The following is a 21,269-nucleotide window of genomic DNA, read 5'->3' on the forward strand; positions in this document are numbered from 1 at the left end:
GAACTGAAGCAGCGTTGTAAAGAAGGCTTTGCTGAAATTCCTCCTCAGCCATGACTGATAAAGACACACAGAAAACCATGACCTTAAGTTATTGCTGATAAAAGTGGCTCTCCGAGTTATTGAATCGTGGGATGTACTCACTTTTTCAAACACCACTTCTGCATTTTGGCTCAGTTTTTATTGAATAACTCAGAATAAGTCAGTGTTTAGATTATGAGGGAGGAAAATGTAATATCCTTTTAAAGTCTGAACCATGAAATAATTGCCAGAAAATTCTAAAAAGTCTTTTTTGAACATGGAACATTTATTGAGCCTCCTGACAAATAAAAAATATATTAATTTGCATAGATTAGTTTTAATTTGTATCATATTTGCTGCACCTTGTATTTTTTTTGCTCAATAGTGTATTGTGCAATCTCAAAAACTCATAAAAACTGTATGTATCAAATATGATACACTACGTGTTAAGAGGATATTATAAACAAAATTTCATGAGTGCTGAAAGAAAGATGGTCACACTGTGTGTAGTTACATGATGAATATTTTATTTAACAACATTATAATAACTGGTTTGTACAGTACAAACAAAAAAGGCCAGGGTGCATCACTGTTGTTGCACAGAAAAATGTAAAAAAATAAAATAAAATAAAAAGCTAAATCACCAGCTTGGTCTATTTCCATCAAAACATATGATCAATATCACTTGGCTTCATTTTTGGCTGCCACTCAAAGACGATCCATAAAGATAATGGCTTTTTGAAACATGTCTAAAATAACACCCAGTCACTAACCACAGCACGGCCTTCAAGTTTCAGATGAACCTCGTTTATTGTTACTGAGTAAACCAGCGAGTTCTTTCTAACGTACTGGAAGCAACGGGAAGCTTTCTCACAAAGACACACATTTAATAACAGTGAGAGAGGCACAAACAGAATTACAGTACATGACACTCAAACATCTATTTACACATCAACAACACACGTTAGGACCAAACCGACGCCGGAAACACAAACAGAACAAAGATCACAGCAGCCAAAGTGAACTGTTGAGACCTGTTCCTTGGTGATAGATTCATATCTATGACGATGCATGAATATTACCAGAACTGCTGGTTTAAAACACAAAAGCTTTGACAGTTTATTGTGAAATTTTCAAGTGTAACAATATGGCTAAAAGTCCTAACCAAACTGAGCAGTGCTAAACACCTCTGAGTGTAATGTGACCAGGCACGTACAGCCGGTGGACAGTAAAGAGCAGGGACAGCAGTGTTAGTCTGTGAGTTGACTCTTACTCACAGGCAGATTGTGTACAATGTGCAAGGGTACTAGTTAACCAGTTAACATCCACCAGGTCTCAGGCGATCTAAATGATTAGGGCTGGGTTAATATCCACCACATTTCAGGGAGCTTTTGCTTACTTTACACCCAAAAAGGAAGCAGAAGAATAGACGAACTACAATCTAACACGGCCACCGGTGATCTGCTGGATGTTAAGAGCCAAAGAAGCAGAGTGAGAGATACAGTAATGACAATGTGCACCCCGAACTAAAAAGGAACCAAACACACATACAATGGCCAAAGTCAACATATAAATAGTACTCTATTAAAAAATACATATTTACAAATTAACAGCTATACTATCTTTGTACAGTAAGTGGAAGGTTTTGAGGGTTTTGGGTTCGTAGATGTGCTTAAAGTAGCTGTTGGGAGCAGTGTGAGCCTGGGTCCATATATCTGTTTTAAATCCTTTCAAATACATTTGGGATGCACTGCAGTCAAAGCAGGGGTTGAATCAGGGCTGAGTTACCCCAAATCATTCAGGTTTTAAAGCCCTGTTGAAGAAGTTTTGCCAACTTTAACAAACAATATTCACTTTTCCACCACAGTTAGAATAAGAGGTTCTAAGTTTACAAAACAGCTGTGAAAATACAGGTAATTTTGAATATTAGATACTGCACAGTGCTGTAATATTTTTACAGCAGGAAACTGTTGCTGTAGATTACAGTAGGAACACTGTAAAATAACAGATTCATGCTTGCAAATATTAACTGGAATATTGTTACAGTGTTGTCGTGAAGGTTGCAAAAATCCAATCTTTCCACATCAAAAGCAAGCTGTACGTTTTTAAACTCCATTTTAAACATTTTGCTCCACCCGTGACCTCAATGCTGAGAGCAGTGAACTCAAATCTTGGAGGTATCCTGTATCACAAAAGGCCAACAGGGCAGGCTGTGTAATAGAAAGAACTTTAAATATCAGACTCAGTGTTAGTGTCATTGAAGAAGCTGCGTGTGACTAAACAGGGTCGAGAGACTAAACACAACACTGAACACCACCGGCGAGGAGGAGCGTACCGCACCCCTCCCTCAATGCAAGCACAGTACATCACCCACAAATACAGCAATACACAACAAAGTCATGACTGCACAAACAATCCCCTCATTGCAAGAAATATTCCTCTCAATAAATCTCTCAAGTTCAACAGGTCTGCAAAGTTATATATTTCCACCATTTAAATGAGGCAGGTAGCATTGAAAGAAGTCGTGTCCACACAAATATTCTTCCAGCGTACAATAATTACAATAAATTCATAAATAAATACATAAATCAATAAATATATCCTCGTTGTGCAGCATGAGTGAAAATAGCTTTTTTCATGAAACTACAGGAATTCACGCAGTCACGACAGAATGTATAAAATATACTTTGTGTCACACATGTCTACACCACACACACTGCACACTGTTTGGAATACATAAATCTGTAATGGCTGATGGTGCTACTCTTCAGACAAAGCGTCACAATGTTGGCAGGATCTGGACCCAAGCACGTAAAGCCAGACTCACACCACACAGATGTGGTCTCATTTCTACAAATCGTGGTTGTTAATGTTCATTTTATTATTTGGGAATCACTATTAATGTATGAAATACACAAGACTGATTGTTGCTTATTAAGTCATTTAGTCTTACAGCTTTTGTAAGAATAAACAATTTTTATACTCTTACAGTGTTGCGTCAAAGGTTCGTTTTAGTGCATTTGGGCCATTCGAAGGATTTTTAAAGCATTTGAAGACATTCTTCATGTCACGTTAACAAATCTGATGCACGTATGGGAAAAATTAGCAGAAATGAGGAAAGATGAAGTTCATTTTGACCTGAAGGATGAAATAATTTAACGCACTTTCTCAGAGCGAGCTGAAATGCACTGGAGGTTACGTAACCTCGGTTCTCTGAGTGTTCCCGTAATCAAACAACAGAAAGAAAGCTTTAAAGAAAACTCCAGCATTCGGAGCACATATGTAATAAAGTCTGCTGGAAAAAAAAAGGTTTTGCCCTCCAATCACTGGGTCCTGCATCCAGACCAGCTGCTTCCAGATGTTTTTTGTTTTTTGTAGAATTAAAGCCCCAGTCAGTCCTTTGCAATTTCTGTATATAAATAAAAACAAAACCACATACAGTTCCATTTCAGAACGAAAACACAATACTAAAAAATGTCCACTATGTCATTTTCCCTTTGTGGAAAAAAGTATAATTTAAAATAAAAGCCCATGAACCATCACAGACAGCTGTGTCACCCGTTATCCTTACAGTATTAGCACTTCCCCCTTTAATGGTCTCTGCCCATTCTCAGCTCACTGAGAGTTTAGGATTTTTTATCTATTCTAACATCAGCTGTGACAGATATAAGTGTTCTGCAGGTAAATATAGTTTCGATTATTCTGTAGGTTAGACATAAAGCGCTATTGTGCTCAATGACTTCTACGTTGCTGATTTTGGCTCTATTGCTTGCGTTGCCGCTTCTCTGGTTAACAAGGTGCATTAATGCATCTAAATCTCTGAGCTACATTTTAGGTGATGGACACAGAGCTTATTGCAAACTCTGTGTCCCTCCTTGGGGCAAATCTGGAAAGCACTACAGTTCTTTGTTTGATTTCTAACTATATACTCTATACAAAAATCAGTTTCTAAGGTTATAAATACTATGATAATTTTCCCTTTAACAAAATAATATACATTGCACGCTACCCCACCGTAATCTACGTGTGTAAAATAATTAAAAGGGTTTTTGTTTACAGGACACAGTCCTAAAAATAATAAATCTTTGTATATATTCAGTGTCTATATAAACATTATATAGAATAATTATAACTTTAAATTCTCTGGTGAACGGGACATTTTTTGGAGTAAATTTGGGATTCATCACCAACTACATCAACTCTAAGATCAAAGATGAAGCAGAACACCTCTGCAATTGTCAGTTATTACTGAGGGTGGCGCCAAACTCCAAGTAAGCAAAGGCATACTAGATTACAGCTTTGGACATCTTATGAGCTTTCAGAATTTCTACAGTTAGCGTGACCTGTGCGGCTGTTAAATCCCCGCCGTGAAGAGCCGATTTCAGGTTGTGTGTTCACCATTTCTTTGGCTTTGCTCTTCAGAGCTCTCTGTGAGCACTTAATGAAATGCTGAAAGCAGAAACTGCAATTATCCTTTCAGACCTGCGATTTGAGAACGTTTCCATATACATAATTGCAACAAAATCTACAATAATATACGAACTACAGCTAAAATATACACGGCACTATACTGCCCACTACGACACATGTCTAATATTTTAAACAGAAGTGTGTCAGTTTAAAAAAATGTGGATCATTGTTATTCTAACATCACTCAGGCCTGAACTCAAACACCTACACCCCTTCATAAAAGCGTCATCATTTCACCTTGACTGTTACCCGGCACCTGCTTCAATTTTGTTTTACAGTGTGTCATCCTGAGACTCACTGCCGTGTTGAAAAAGAGTCACACTGTCAATGAGTGCAGTTGAATTCCTAGGAATGTATGTTTCTTTTCAAAGGAAGGGAGGATTTAAAAGAAGGAAGCGTGAGAACGTTCAGAAAAACAAGAAGTCCAAAGTGCGATGATGAGAGCAGAAAGTAGGACCTTTCAAAGGTACAAACCCATGAACTCGAAACGCTATTGTTATCTAAGCCTGCTGTAAAATAAGCTTTAGTTCCAATTTAGAGTATGTCTAAAATTGCTGTGGCTCTTCCTTCGTTTATAACCTCTCTTATCCATTAAAACCTCATCTACACCTGCTCTACTTGCTCTCCTGTTTAGCTTCAAGAGGTGTGGTCTCAGCCACCGGAGATGGAGCTGCTGCTGGTGCCTCCACCAGTGGGACCTTCTCCTTCACAGGAGAGGCAGGAAGTGTCACAGCAGTGCTGGCACTGGCTGGAGGATCCTCGGTGGACGAGGAAGGAGGAGGTGCGGCACTACTAAAGCCACGAGCAATCTCATCGAAGGTCTTGCCTTTGGTCTCGGGCACTTTGATGAATGTGAAGATGAAAAAGACGATCAGTAAGCCGGTGAAGATGAGGAACACCCACGGGCCCAACCACCCCTGAGGAGAGGAGAGAGCAGAGTCAGAATGATCTACAGCAAAATAAACCACAAGAAAAAAACGATCACCTCTCCCTTACTTGAAGTGTGGGGAAGCTCATTCCAACCAGGAAGTTAGCCGTCCAATTACAGCAGCCAGCCAAAGCCATGGCTGCCGGGCGGGGCCCCTGGGAGAACAGCTCAGCCACAATGAACCATGGGATTGGACCGGGGCCCAGCTCAAACATAGCCACAAAAAGCATGACAGCCAAGATGGCCACGTAGCTCATACCAGGGATTTTATCCTGCACAGACAAAGAGAATGAGCTACTACTGCAGGATCACAAAGATTAGCTTATCTAACAGTTAGTGAGAGCATGCAATGGTGAATTATTTGCTTTTCAGTGGAACTAAGTATATTTATTTGCTCCTTAATTATTTATTATTTTGTTTTTAAATTTTTTCCTACGTTTCCACATCTTTATACAAACCACTGACTGAAAATGGCAAGGGACAAAAATACAGAAAAAAGTAATAATATTAAATAGAATAATTAACCAATTAATTGCTTTTAAATATGTAAATGCTATGGGAAATAACTGATGGAAATACTGCATCGGCCATTCAATATAGCAACAAAACCAAACAGCTGATGTTGCATTTACTTTTGTTTTGGCTGTGGAGAGAATCAATCACATCTTTGTTCTTACTCCGTCTCTGTATTGCTCTCTGACGTCACCAAACTCACCAGCAGGAGGGACACAGTCATAAGCAGAGCGCTAACCGCCATCCCACCCAGTCCCAGGAGGTGCAGAGTCCTGCGCCCTGCTTTCTCCACTAGGAACAACTGTAGGACAGGGACATTGTGAGTGACGTGTGCTTCCCAGCGCACACAAACGCATACCAAGATGAAGAAGACACACGGCGGCGTCACTCACAGAAACAATGGTGAAGATGGTGTTGACGACGCCGGCTCCGATGGTGGCGTAGATCGGCTTCTGCACACCGGCTGAGGAAAAGATCCCAGTGGAGTAATAAAACACCTGAGTGAGGTAGAGAGGATGGAAGTGAGAATATGAGGGATGTAATATTACCTCATTTATAACAGTATCAAAATAAATAATGCATATTTTATTTTCCCGCTGACCTCCATCTTTTATAAACCAATTTTTCTATAGGATCCTTCTGGGAGCTGCCAACAGCGAGAATATAACAGCCCAACCTACCCAACATCCAGGAATAATAGCTACACACAGTTTTATAGCATGACGTTGCTTATAAGACATTTTTTAGTCAAATAACAACCTTTAGAGGACTTTTAGCCAATATTTTTTTCAAATTAACTAAAAGATCCAGACATGTAATAACAAATGCTCAGAGCGCTAAACTGCCCTCCATCTCTGACTCTGACCTGTGGTTTGAGCGATACCTTCTAGCACTGCTGTTATTTTTATTTTTATAACGTATATTTATCAGTTTTATTATATAGATTTTTTTTAAAATGAAGGGCACAGGAAGAGCTAAAAATAAACATTAAGCTTCCATCCATCCAAGTCAGGGCCACCAGGGAGGCTGGAGCCCATCCCAGCACTGTCACAGGTTGCACAGAGGCAGGCAATCACTCTTGTTTATATTCACAACACAGCCAAATTCACCAATTAGCTTAATGCCATGGATGTCTATGGAAGGAAGTCAGAGTATCCGAAGTAATCCCACACAGGGATAGGGAGAACAAGCTTCTTTCTGTGAGCTGACAGCACTAACCACCGCAAAGCTGCACCAAAAACAGACAATAAAACCCATTAAACTTACAGCGTTAATTCCTGACAGCTGCTGGGAGAGCTGCAGCATGACGGCGATGAAGAGGGGCTGTCGGTACGCTGCCGTGCGGAACAGTTCAGCGATGGTTACTTTCTTCTCCTTGGCCATCTTGGCGCTCTCCTCCTTCATCTCCTGCAGATCTTTGCTCACATCCTCAGAGCCACGCAGACGCACAAGCACTGCGGACAGAACAGAGACAGGTTTTGTTCACCTTTACAGATGCAAAAGACAAAAAAACAAAACAGCAACAACAAGAAGATGTAGACATTCAAGAGTAACATGCTGGAACAACAACTTACAGCTATCGGACAGAATTCACCACAGTTCATGTGGAGATTAATTTTCATGGATGTTTATCACACATCAAACTCAGGACAGGCTCCTGCAATCCATGAACTGCATTTTAAAATGAGCTATAATCTTATAATGGCCACCAGCAGGCACTACACAGCAGGATTCACACAGGCTGAGTTCAAAGTCTTTTCCGACATAATGTCAGAGTTTGTTTATTTAAAAAAGACAATCTGCATATTTATTCCTTCACAAAAGATTGTGAGTTATAGCAGCTTTGTTTATCGTAACCTTTATTCATAACATCAGGACACATTGCTAAATTTTGCTTTCTGTAGAGAATCTGCAGTCACTAAACAGTCACAGTAACTGTGTTTGTTTATCTTATGGAGGCATGAAGGAGAAGTGGGTCAGGGCCTCAGAGTCAAACCAAACAGGCCACATGTTGAACAGATGCCAAAACCTTCTGTCTGTTCAAGGACTCTCTGATCACGCTCGACCTTCCTCCTGACTCCGCTGATCCCACCTCTGTGTATCTGTAACGAATCGCTCTCCTTCTCACTGCTTCTGTCGCTGTAATGCTGCAGTGCTGTAGTAACTGCTGAGTCGTTCCAACATTATTACATGAAGACACTGTGTTAGTCAATGGGACCATCTCAAGGTGGTCTTTAGCAGTAATGCTGGTGCTAATAGAATACATATTATAGTGTTATAGGTGCCGTGGGGATAGAGACAATAAAGCTAACAACAGTGAATGACTGAAGTTACGTTTCTATTGGTGGTAGTTTAATTTAGTTTATTGAAATCCTTATTATCCCCATTAGTAGCAGTTATACAGTAATAGTAGCATTTACAAGACTATACTTGGTATGTGTTGTGCTTCATATATTTTAAGGTAAAGTGATTAATTTATTAGTAGACAGTTTCTTTGCTCTTACTTTGAAAGGCCAGCCACTGCTAATGAGCTAGCTCTTGCTAGCTCAGCGTGTTGTGATGGTTTTGAATATAAGTTTGCTAACTCCAGTCTCTTTTCTTCTACTGCAGCTTCCATTCTGCTCTGGGCTTCTACTGTGAGGTGGTGCGCCATTCTAATCAGAAGCTAAAAAAAGGTGGTGCTACTGTGACCTCACTGAGGCTTCAGAGGAGAGAGAGAAACACCACCACCAGGTGCAATCCAAGATGTTGGAGTCCATCCAGCACAGCAGCAGGAAATGCAGTAATGTTGTGTGTCATTGCAGTATATTTATAGATGTATTATTGTGTACCGTTGCGTGCCTCCTCTTCCTGTTTGAGGTTGATGAGCAGGAAGCGGGGGCTCTCGGGACAGAAAGGCAGCAGGATGCATTGCAGGACAGCGGGGGCCACAGTCAGGGCCAGCAGCAGAGGCCACAGGTTGTCTGAACCCAGCAGAGCTTCCAGACCAAAGATCTAGACATCAGGGGACACAGAAAAAGGGTAAAACTGATAAAAACAATAAAACTCAATCAGTTTGAATGCTTACTGTGTATCCTAGCTGATATCCTCTTGTAGATACTACTATGTAGTAAGACAAGACTAAAGAATATCTTGTTTTAAATTCATGCATAACTTTCATATTTCACGGCCTCACAGTTCCTCCACCCCTTCCTGACTCTGGTTCTCCTGGAGGTTTCTCCCTGTTAAAAGGGAGTTTTTCCTTCCCACTGTCACCAGGGGGCTTCCTCATAGTGGGCCATCTAATTGTTGGGGTTTTCGCTGATTTATTGTAGACTCTTTACCTTACAATATAAAGCACCTTGAGGTAACTGTTGTTGTAAATTTGGCGCAATATAAATAAAATTGAATTGAAGTAGAATCACTGTAGTGATCACTTTGGGCGGCTTTTGATCTTTGCTTTGTCACGTTGGCTTTTTTTCATTTGTAAAAACTAAAAGAAAGATGGTTTGTCCTCATTAGGAATGACATTTGTCTTAGCGTGTGGGACTGTATCCTAAGGTTTCTGTTGTTAAATTGTAATTAAGTGAACTTTAACTTTCTGGAAAAGTGTAATGCATTGTAATGCATTTCTTTTCTTGAGTAACGACCACAGCGATGATAATTATCCATATTAATTAATAATGAATTAACTCCTATAACTCAAAGACTTCTTGATACAAACTAGGTTTAGCTCAGATGCCTGAAATGAACCTAATATACATGTCTTCTGAGCTTTGACTTAATAAACTTTCAATTCAACTACATTTGATTAAATAGCACCAATTTACAAGAGCAGTCACCTCGAGGCACTTAATATTGTAAAGTAAAACCCCTGCAGCATTAAACAATCAGATCCGTGCAAAGCTTACTCCAGCAAATTACATTAATTTCCTAAAGCAGTCAAGCAGTCACACATCTCTAGTGTGCAGTTTTTAGTAGAGCTGCTGACCTGAGCGATCAGGATGCCCACAACCACGCCGAGCTGGTGCAGAGTGCCGAAAGCTCCGCGGAGCGGCGTTGGTGACACCTCGCCAACATACATGGGAGTCAGGCCAGTAAAAAGGCCACAGAAAAGGCCAATGACCAGACGCCCAGCGATCACCATCTCGTAGGAGGAACAGATGGTGGAGAAGCCCATAAGGAGGCCGCCGATCACTGCCAGAGAGTTCACCAGGATCATGGAGCGACGCCTGAGGATGAGGAGGTTGAGGAAAGAATATGAATGTTAATGATTAAAAAAAACAAAAAAATGTACAAAAAAACTCCACAACTTGATGCTAAAACGTTTGACAAAGGAAAACTAACATTTTCAACCAAACTCCAGGGAGGAAAATTAAAGCTAATGTAGAAGCCCCAAAGACTGAAACTCCTGGAATGACGTCTCAAGGCTGGTTCCAAAAGTATCCATAGATTTCCATGTTAAAAGGCTTAACTTTAGACGAAATAAAAACAAAAAACAGTTTAAATACAGTTTAGGTTATATGGACACCATCTTTTCATTTTGCTAGCCAACACTAGCATTAGCTGTGTGTTAACTTCCCAGTAACTTCACATGGTGACTGGCAGCAGACTCACCACAAATAAACAATTTAGAAGGAAATGGAGAAATAAAGGAACAACTCTGGGGAACGTTAGAGCAGAGCAGCGAACTCAGGACAGACACGCTTCATGAGATCCATTAACAGTAATGGGCTGTGATGGTTCAGCTGTACCGAACAGGAAATGCACAGAGCCAATGTAGTGAAAAACACTGCTGTGACTTAATGTCCACAAAACTGCTCTAAAAGTAAAAACAACAGTTCTTATAGAGAGGCTGTAACTAAAAGGTTTTTTGGCTAAAGATGGTGAAAGAAAATAAATCTTGCATGTTACCTATAATATTACACAACAGGATGAAGAAGGTTTCGTACCTGCCAAACCGGTTAGCTATGACACCAACACTAAAGGAGCCCACCATGCCGCCCACACTGAAGATGGAAACAGCAACGCTCCAGACAATGGTGCAAACACCAGGGTCGATTTCCTCGTTATATCGCTTATACCAGGTTACGTTGAAGAAAGATTTGAGTTTCTGTAGGCAAAGATGGATGCACAGACAGAGGATGAGAAAACAGATCAATTCACAGAACTGGCCAGACAGAAGAATAGACAGAACATTATAGTATTTGGTATTTTATGTGTTCAATAAACAAAAAAATAACTATATTTAAAACGAAGATAAAGTTAGAAAGTGAGAAAAGTGGGTAAATGGAGAGATCTGTTTCAACCAAAACAACTTTTTCAAAGAGGGTATTTTTGTTATTTATTCTTTCACATTAATAAAGCACTGACTTTTATCTCTTAGTTAAGTAAAATAAAAATCTCCCTCAAATTAACACAAACATTTTATAATTTAAGCCTTAATATAATTCTGATGTAAATTTGCTTCTCTGAAAACAAGCAAAATTAACCCTTTAAAGCCAAGCGCATCATATTTGATACATGTGTTTTTAAGACTTCTACATATTCAGTGTGACAAAAAATGATATAAATTGCATGACACATTTTTAATGACTAACTTGCAAATATATGTCTGATGTAGCAAATGTGATACAAATTAAAACTCATATATGCAGATTAAGATTTGAGAGATTTTTATATATTTTGTTTAAAGGTTCAACAAACACTCCATTATCCAAAAATTAATGCTTGAGAAATCAGATATTTGTATTTGCAATCTTTACAATAACTTATATCTCCTACAGTATGAAGCCTACATCACATTAGATTGCTAATATTCACCAACCATCTCTGGAGCATTGATGACTCCTGTGTTGTAACCAAACTGCAGAGAGCCGATGACGGCGGTGGCGAGGGAGAACAGGAGATAACCTGTGACCTGCTTGTCCTGGACGGAGAAAGAAGGGGAATGAAAGGAGGAAGAGGAGAAGGGAGAAGAAGAGGTATGACAAAGATATTGAATATGAAATTTGATATCATGATGGGATTTTAAATCATTGCAGGAGGCAGACAGATGCAATAAAATGTAGAAGCTGACGCCAGACAGGTCAGAGATGCAGCGTCACAGGAGCAGTGATAGCAGGAATCAAACGGTGAAGTCACTCGGGCTGCACGTAGAAGCACTCACATGTAGGGACACACACTTACTCGTCATCTTTGAACTCTAATTAACATACCTGCTGCTACCACAAATCACTGCTATTTATTCTTCAGAGGACGTTCTTAAGGTTAAAGGCAAATAGAAAAATCATGAAAAGATATACTCGAAACAATAATACACAAAAAACTCAAGTGCCTTCTGGGTAGAGCCATGGCTCTGTGATCAGCTGTTTTCCTGCTTGTGTTTGTCCTTCCTGAAGATAATCAACTGAATGCAGACGAAATTCAATCCTGAAGCCGTCATCTGGTCCTGCAACAGAACCGGGCCTCATAACACAATCTATTCATCTATTTAATGAAATTAGGGTGTGTGATAAAGGAGCCATCACTGTTGTTATTGCAATCAGATGTTCGTAAGCTTCAGTAACGCTGATAAGATATGATGAAGAGTTTTATCAGGGTGGGTTTGCTCTTTAAGTATCATGCTTCTGTTATTGCTTTTATTGCTTTTATTTCTAAACTGAAATAATGGCTTAATTAAGATTTACTTTTGCCACATTACCCTTATCTTAAGGATAAATAACATTCTTTCTTTTGCATTATTTGATTAGTTGTGTTCCATAAACCCAGACTCTGAAGGTCTGAAGCTACTCCTGGTTCTGGTTCCAAGCCTAGATGGGCATCCAGCGTAAAACCTAATCAAATATGTCGATCCCTCTGCTGTGGTGACCCGCTCAGCAGCTGAATGCGTTTTTTGAGTGATGATTCTACACGTGCAACTTTTGTCCCCATTATCATCAAAATTTAAGTTATAGCTTGCTCACTATTCATTTAGGTAAGCACTTAAAAATAACTGCCTGGAGGCATTTTCAGGTTGACTGGCAAGAGTTGCTTCTGGAAGGACTTTGGTACAACCAGGTGCAGGATATTTGTTCTGCTTGAAAAGTTAGATTCAATATTTGTGAGTCTGCTATATTTAGAGTGCAGATTGCCCTTCACTTTTCTTCATTGCCTTCTGCACAGTGCAATGACATTAAAATCATAATTGAAATACATTTAATATAATAAGCTTGCTATGGATTATGCTAAATCAACAGCACAATAAAGTGTGCAGGAAATAAAATCCCTGTAGCTTTTTCTCTCTCCCTCTGATTGGTCGTGTTTAACCAACACCCCTGAGACAAAAAAAATCCTGAGAAGTGCAGTGTACGCTAATAATATGTGACCTCGCCGTGATATTGTTGTACCAAGGGCAGCATATCACCTGAGGCCCATCGACATCTCTATGCGGCCTCAAAAACAGCAGTCAGTTCCGCCCCGTCAGCAGTGGGTCTCCTTATTACCGGCTGCATGGTGAATTACTAACATCAGCAGAAACAAAGACACAGTGGCCCAATTTCTGCTGCTGTGACCCAGTTTGACCTGAATCTCATGACTAGGATCAATTTCTCAAACATAAGTATAGAGTTCTTTGATAAAGTCGACCTTCATTGACCCTTGATTGTTAACAGGAGGGATTAAAACAACAGCGCCATCATGAAAACTGTGCTTTGAGATCCATGATAAGTAACTGTGATCTGTATAGGAGTCTAATGGGAGTGTAATGTAAAGAAATTTACTTGCTGGAATGTGTTAATAATCTGGCAGCGGCATTTGGTGTTGTCTGGAGATGTGAAAAGATAATTGATCTAAGTCAAGAAACAAGCTATTACAATAATCTAATCACAAAGGCACAAATGCAGGAACTCCAGTTCCATCAAAGAGACCACATGTTGCAATTTAGAAATGTTCCTCAAATGGGAAAAAAAAGGAATGAAACACTGATTTTACATGCAAGTCAAAACCCAGAGAGGCATCAAATATAACACCAAGATTTCAGACACTGTGACTGAACAATAGGATGTAAGAGTTTGACTGAAATTAGAATATAAACCAGGAGGGGCTATGACCATGGCCTCAGCTTTGTTGGTGTGTAAGACAAGGTGAGAGTGTCAATCACTGATATGGGTTAAACATTGTAGTAAGCTTATATATATAGCCTTTGCAGGTGTTGACACTTGGACATTTGAATGTCATCAGCATATAATTGGAACAAAAAATAATTCAGAAAAAGATTTAATGATGACAGCTAAGGGAAGGAAGTAGAAAAATGTAATGGGCCTAGGACTGAACCTTGTGGAACCCCACAGGTTAGAGAAGCAGTGTTAGAGTAGAACTAAGAGAGACAGAACATAAGAGAAAACTCCCATCCAATACACAAGAAAAAAACAGTTAAATGCCGAGCCTAATGACTATTTCTATCGTTACAACGCCGTTACCGTTACTAACAAGAAAATGAGGTGCGGCCGCGTTACTATTTTTCAACAAACAGACGGTTGAAGCTGTGTTCAGCTTACCGCATCTTATATGGTGTTTTTTCCTGAATAGTTTCGTCACGTTTACTGTCTAAGGACAGCACTAGCAAGCACTCTCTGCTTATGAGCAAAAACCCCCCAAAAACAATAAAAAAACAAAACAAAAACCTTTCGTGTTGGTGGAAAAATGCACCATGTCGACCAATCAAAAAATGATATGGGAACATGACATTTGGTTGTTTAGGAAGAGGGGAAGTTTTAGGAGTGACGGTGAGAGAGAGAGAGAGAGAAAGAAATACTGCAGAAAAAAAGAGAGAGAGAGAGAGTTTTGAGATGTGAGATATTTGTGACGTTTAGCGTGTTTGGAGTGTGTAGGTAATGTGTTGTGTTGTGTAGTTAGTGTGTAGTGTTGTGGATAGTTTTGTGTTGTGTGTCAGATCAATGAGGTGACTGCTGTCTCCAGGTAGAAACAGGAGTGATACACCTGCTGCTGGCAGACCTGCAAGTATCAGGCTGTGATGTTTATAGTGGACAGAAATTATTTTTTTAGAGTGGCACAAATAATTTGCGTGACATCTTATTGAAATCAGAACAGCTGATTGTTCTGTAAATAGTTTGAAATGGTTATTTTAAAAAAAAGGGTAAAAGGTAAAAGGCTGCAAATAACTTGTGCATATGATTTTAAAATTGACAATTTATATTTGCATTTAAAGAAATATGATTCATTAAACATGTTTGTGGTTGTTACAGTAAAAAAAATATAACTTTTTCTACTGGGATTTTATGTTTTTTGTTTGATTTTAGATCAATTGTGTTAATACAGTATGTCAAAATGAAAACATGACTGTAAATTCAGACACGTGAGGTTGTGCTGAAAAGAATGATACCAAACAAGGCAAACAAATAGTTTTTAAAGGTGAAATGTAGAGGAAACATCAAAAGTAGTAAAACATGGCCAGTTATACCCTGGACCCCAGAGGGTTAAACTTTTTTTTTTTAAGTAACACAATAGTTACTTTTCAAGTAATTAATTACTTTTAGAACATTGTAACTCAGTTACTAACTGTCAGGAATCGCTGTGCGGCAGGCAGGAGAAGGACCCAGGATGCAGACTCACAGACACGGGGATAAACTTAAAGAACACAGCTTTAATGCTGGCACGGCAGAATACAGGAAATACAGAACTAACTGGGGAAAAGTAAACTAACATTCGCAGGAAGGCACAGGAAGATCCACACAACATGAGGGACGACGCGACACTGACTCAGAGAAACACAGGGTTTAAATACACTGGGAAGTAACGAGGGGAATGAGACACAGAAGGAGGGCACAGCTGGGAGAAATCAGGACTGACGAGACAAGCAAAGCAGGACGCATTCACATGAGACACGGACCATCAAAGTAAAACAGGAAGTATCACACAGAGACGCGAACTTGACACAGTGGAGACAGCAACTAAGAAATACAGAGACACAAACCATAAGGCAGAGGTCTAAGAACCAAAATACACAGGGAAATACTCAGCTGGGAACACAAGAGACTAGACTAGAGAGAGTAACAAAAAACCAACCATGAGAACATAATGCACAATGCAGAGTGACAGAAAACAAGAAACTCAAACATGCAAAGACACACAATTACACAGAACAGAGGGGACACAGAGAGACATGAAGGGCAAGGGATCAAAACTAGAAGCCATAGAATAAATCACACACACAAGTACAATAATACAAAAATCACAAAGAACTAAAAACGCTGGGTCAGGAGACCCAGGACCGTGACACTAACTCAGTTACTTTTTTGAAGAAGTAATTATAATTAATTACTTTTTCAAAGTAACTTGCCCAACACTGGTCAAGAGTATCAAAGACTGCACTTTGATCAAGTAAAACAATTAAAAAAGAATTGCCTGGATCCGAATAGCTTATTAAAAAGACGAGTCTCAGTCTGTCATGTTGCATGACAGGGATGTGAATGTACTTAAAACAACTGGTACCCTCATTTTTATTTCTTGAGATTAAATAAATCATAAAGTGCACTCTTTGGATATAAAGACTATTTTGCTTCTCCCGTCCTTAAGGATTTGTGTAAAATATAAAAATAATCAATAATCCTCTGAGACACCACAAACTAAAAGCCTCGACATCTCTCTGGGTGTGTCTGCTAATGGACATCAGAGCATTTGTCTGTATTTAATGGATGTTATGATATAAACAATCACCAAAAAAGATTATCTTTAAACTGCAATTAAAATTTTGAAAACTAGAAAATATCTGCAAACATGTGGCTGCCAAACAGTGGTGCTGCATGTTAAACCTGTGGAGTAAGGACCTTCAAGTGTTCATTTATTATTATTAGGCTCATATGACCTCAAAATCAACATAGAGGTTATATGACTGAACTGACTGATGAAGAAGAAGAAGAGAAGAAGAAATCAGTGGCTTGCACCAACTACAAGGGGTCAACCTAAACACTGTAACTGCTGTAAGGTGAGAAGATGGAGCCGTTTTACACAATTGTTACATAGTTACTGAAGGCTGTAATAAGTTTCTGTGAAAAAAAGAGTCAGAATTTGTGAATGCAGCCCTCCTCACGTGTCTGAAATCATCAGCATCAGTTCAGCTGAAAGTTAATTAACCGAGACACAGAAAAAAGGCCTCCAGCATGACGTAGGAACAAAATGAAATTCAGAGTGTCTTAGCTGTAAACCGCTCTCCCATATCCTATGACACACCCACACACACACACACACACACACACACACACACACACACACACACACATTTCTTTCTACATTTGACCTCAGTTTCACCTTTGTCTTCCTCTCCGTCATCCTTTTCATCCTTTTTTTTTGTCAAGTCACAGTGACTCAGTAGAATTCGTCAGTCACCTGACAGCACCCAAAATATCTCAAATAGCGATCAATGAGAAGGTTAAATGTCTGTACAGCTACATTTCAGCTACACTTTGACATCTGTGATCCAGAGGATTGTAACCTGTCCATCTACTGTGTCTGGGGGACACATTCTTTCTTCTAACTGCCGAAGCTCTTCTTGATTTTATGAATGAAACACTTTATGATTATATTTTGAATTATGAAGGTATATCCAACTGGATTTCAAGCATTTTATTCACATTACTGCAAACATTTGAAGGACTTAATGGTCCTTTTAAGAGAACCTGTTTCATGCAAGGGCGTGTCCAGGAAAAGGAGAGGGTGGTGCCAGCAGATTGGACCTTAATGTTGTCCCAATCCCACTGGACTGGACTATTCTGGACTATCTGCAACATTTAAGTGATGTAATCATTACTTAATCAATAATTATGGTCCACTAATATGCCACTTTGTCTGTGATTATTTGTGATGAGTACTTTTACTTAATTACTTCAAGTATATTTTCTAAAACACTCTCAGAAAAGCACTCTTAGACTACTCAGGTAGAAGTTAGATTTTTACTTAAGTAAACAACCTAAATCTTCTTTTACTACTTTGCTAATGACTCAATCAATATAAAACAATTAGCTTAATAATAGGACTCCTGCAGAGTTCCATATTTCATTTAATACCATTTGATTTAGTGCACATGTCTGTGCCTAAGCCTGGAAATTAGGATTTTCTAAACCAGTTTTCTACACTGTATAATTCTGATAATATACTCTTCCAAGTCATTATTCTTGGTCTCCCACGTCTTAAAAAAACCCCTGGAAACACCTCTGGTTTCATGCAGACAAATGTAATAATCAAGCTCCTAAAAACACTCTAAACAGGAGAAGGACAAACTTGGTAGTAGCCTGTTGCACCAAACACATTTGCTGAACAGATGCTGTGTTACTATGGCAACCTGTCTCATGATAACAGCATCAGATCACACTGTTCCAGTGTGCAGAAATCCTCCCTGATACAGCAGAACACAGATTTAACAAACAGATATTTCTGTGTCGTTTATACAACCTACATGTCATTTAGTACAACTGTGTGTATCAGATGATCACATGACGCATACATTAGACCTCTGTGCTCATACTGCATCTTTTTTTTTTAACACAACGTGTGTACATTTAAACCTCCACCCCTTATTCCACTCCTCTGTCCATCCATCCAAGAACGCCCACAGCTCCCCCTCCTCCCTCCTTCATCTCCATGGCAACAGCCTGGAGGTGACACGTTTATTGACAGAGGCTGAAAGTAACCACTGTGCAGCAAACATGCGGCAGCGTCTCATTCACTAAAGTATCACTAATCCACAGCAGCGCTGCACGGAGGTGTGTGTGCATGCATGCACACACACACACACACACAGATACGATGAGTGCATCTGACCTACATCTGCACTCAGCCAACCAGCTCATAGTCTCTGAAGACTGAATTGTTGAAGGTAACCAGGGAGCAGGGTTAATGTATTGATCTGTTCATTATGAAGGACTCAGGCTCTTCTGTGAGGGGAGGGTGTCACAGGTGTCAGGTGGTGTACTGACAAGCAGATTCATAATTTGTATGAACAGAGGAGGGTGGGGCAGAAGGAGGCCATATGAGCAAGGCTATAATTGCTTCAGTGTGTAAGGTTAGTCATAAATATCTGAGTCACTAAACATTTAAAGACAAACAAATCCTGTGAAATTGGACCTTGTACTCACCACCAAATATCTGACGTCTTTTGTATCACCTACAGAAACAATTAAAAGGTTTTTGTTTATTTTTAGGAAACAATTCCCTCTTTTGTTTTAAGACATTTCCTTGTTAAATTACAATAAAGTACAACAACATCAGCCATTATTAAATCAGCACTATTATTAAATTGTTGTGACTGTAATCTTTGACAGAAGTTTCTTAATAAAAAAGACTTTTAAGATTCCTAATGTAATCTGCACAGTTTATAACTGTAAACATGTAACTGCATGTACCTTAATACTGTACAAAATGACTTTTAATTAATTGCTTGAAATTAATCTTTCCTCATTTTTTCATGTGAAGATTTCAGATTACATTTAGAACAAAAAGTAGTTTTTTGAGTCAAATAAATGGAAACACGAGCTAAACTACTGGGAACCTGATGTTCTTCATATGTCACATACTTTCCACCATAGCATTGATTTTTGGGAGGAAATAAAATTGCTTTCTTATTTTTGTGTCAAATGTAGTGCCATGCTTTGTAACTAGAAAGCAAATCTTAAGGCTTCATTTATACTGCAAAAGGTTTCAACAAAATTCATTTAGCTTCAAACTGACATCTACTATGAAGGTTGTGTATCTCTGACAACCTGTTAGACTGTGACAACCAGAAAATATGTAAAAGTATCTGAATTTGAGGCAATTTATAGTCATGTTAACCTTTGGAAGCATATTTTCTTGTCCTCTCACCCTACATGTCTAATCTCTCTCTCATTAACCTAAAACAAACATACAGTAATAAAACTGAAAGTATAAAGTAGAATGAAATATGCATTAAGTCGCACAAAATCAGACACTGCTACTGAAATGACAGATAATACCAGAATGCACAAACATACACATGGTGCACATTTGATACCCATCTGCAGAGCTTTGCATGACTCAGAGAGCTCTCATGGCGCACATACTGGCTTATACCACCCACACAGCTTCACTTACACTCTATATAGAAAAAAAGGGAAAGTATTAAAAAGAAATCCTTTAGTTGCAGTGACTATTCATCTGTTTTTCATCCAGTTCACTAAATGCAAACTGGAGCAGTAGGCCTGTTTTGTCCTACAACCGCTCTCTCTCTCTCTCTCTGAACGTGGGTCACACAGAATAAAGAATATTAAAATCTCTTGCCTGACTCTCCATCTTTTCAAGTCTGTCTGGGCGAACACCGGGCAAATTTTAGGATTTCCAAACTGCAGGATGGAGTCTGGAGCTGGGAGCTTCAGGCGGTGTTTAAAAGGCTTCGCAGGACCCGCCCGTCGGTGCTGAAAACTGCAGGAAAAGGAGGAAACCTCATTAGGCGCTGTCCGTGGTACCAAACCGACTCCATCAGGGAGGACACGACTACTCTCCCCTCATTTCCCATCAGAAACCGATCTCAAGTTATCCGTACCATGCTGCTATAATGCAGGTTTAAATGGAAAGAAAAAGTAGTTGAAATAATAAAGTTAACCTTTTTGTACTCGCGCGGCCTGATGCCGGTCAAAGTGGAGGTGTAGTAGATTATTCCCACCCCCTGCTTGCCCCCAAAGACCCTTAACCCGTGCACAAAGCGGACAAATAAAGGGTTCTCACCTGTCGTGACTGCCAGTCCGGACACAGGAGCTGCAGCGGTGGCTTTTTGCGGCAGTGCCTCCCTTCTTTTCTCATATAGGCTGTGCATACGGGAGCTGCGAGGGGAAGCGCACGTAGTTGTAGTCTGTTTGAAGCCAGCCTATGAGAAATGAGGACGCAGGGACGCCGTGAATGTGGCCGCGCCCCGTCAGAGTTTGACGTGCAGGATCTCATGACTCCTGCGCATCATCACCGCATCCCGTGAGGAGAGGCGGCGTCTATGTCCTATTATGGATACAGCCTTATTTCGGTTAGTTGGTCAGCTCAGTTAACGAAAAGACTAGGCGCATGCGCGGACGGAGTTTGCGTGAGCGAGTGTGGTGGGGGATGATAATGGTGAACCCTTCTTCCTCCCTGCTCCGTCCTGGTGTCCTCCTCGGCTTCCCATGATGCATCTCGCTGGTGACCTTGACAGAAGCCAGTGGACGACTGATGCTGCAGATGTTGATGCGAGGCGGGCAGTTGCCAGGGCAACAGGTCATGCAGTGCGGCACACAGGATATTCCAGCTGCAGAAACAACGCTGTGACTTTTGCACACTCACGAACATCCTCTCAGAATTTGTGAAGCACGAGCAGAGAAAAGCCACC

At 39.8% G+C, this 21,269-nt stretch overlaps 1 protein-coding gene across 2 annotated transcripts; it reads right to left on the reverse strand.

Annotated features, from left to right (window-relative positions):
- Positions 1-523: 523 nt before the first annotated feature.
- slc2a3a (solute carrier family 2 member 3a) lies at positions 524-21,049 on the reverse strand. Of its 2 annotated transcripts, XM_085446534.1 has the most exons (11): positions 20,642-21,049; positions 20,198-20,338; positions 11,736-11,837; positions 10,861-11,021; positions 9,900-10,140; positions 8,761-8,923; positions 7,196-7,383; positions 6,322-6,426; positions 6,132-6,230; positions 5,485-5,688; positions 524-5,405 (listed from the first exon to the last, which is right to left on the reverse strand). In XM_085446534.1, the coding sequence occupies exons 2-11, from the start codon at positions 20,207-20,209 to the stop codon at positions 5,103-5,105; spliced, it is 1,578 nt and encodes a 525-aa protein (XP_085302660.1). In that variant the 5' UTR covers positions 20,210-20,338; positions 20,642-21,049; the 3' UTR covers positions 524-5,102. The 2 variants fall into 2 exon arrangements, with proteins under 2 accessions (XP_085302660.1, XP_085302661.1); XM_085446535.1 differs by lacking the exons at positions 20,198-20,338; positions 20,642-21,049 and adding an exon at positions 19,039-19,063.
- Positions 21,050-21,269: the final 220 nt, after the last annotated feature.

The sequence above is a fragment of the Copadichromis virginalis genome, linkage group LG22, assembly GCF_057382275.1.
Source record: "Copadichromis virginalis isolate Kocher_CV1m ecotype Utaka linkage group LG22, C_Virginalis_male_GT1.1, whole genome shotgun sequence".
Classification (NCBI taxonomy): domain Eukaryota; kingdom Metazoa; phylum Chordata; class Actinopteri; order Cichliformes; family Cichlidae; genus Copadichromis; species Copadichromis virginalis.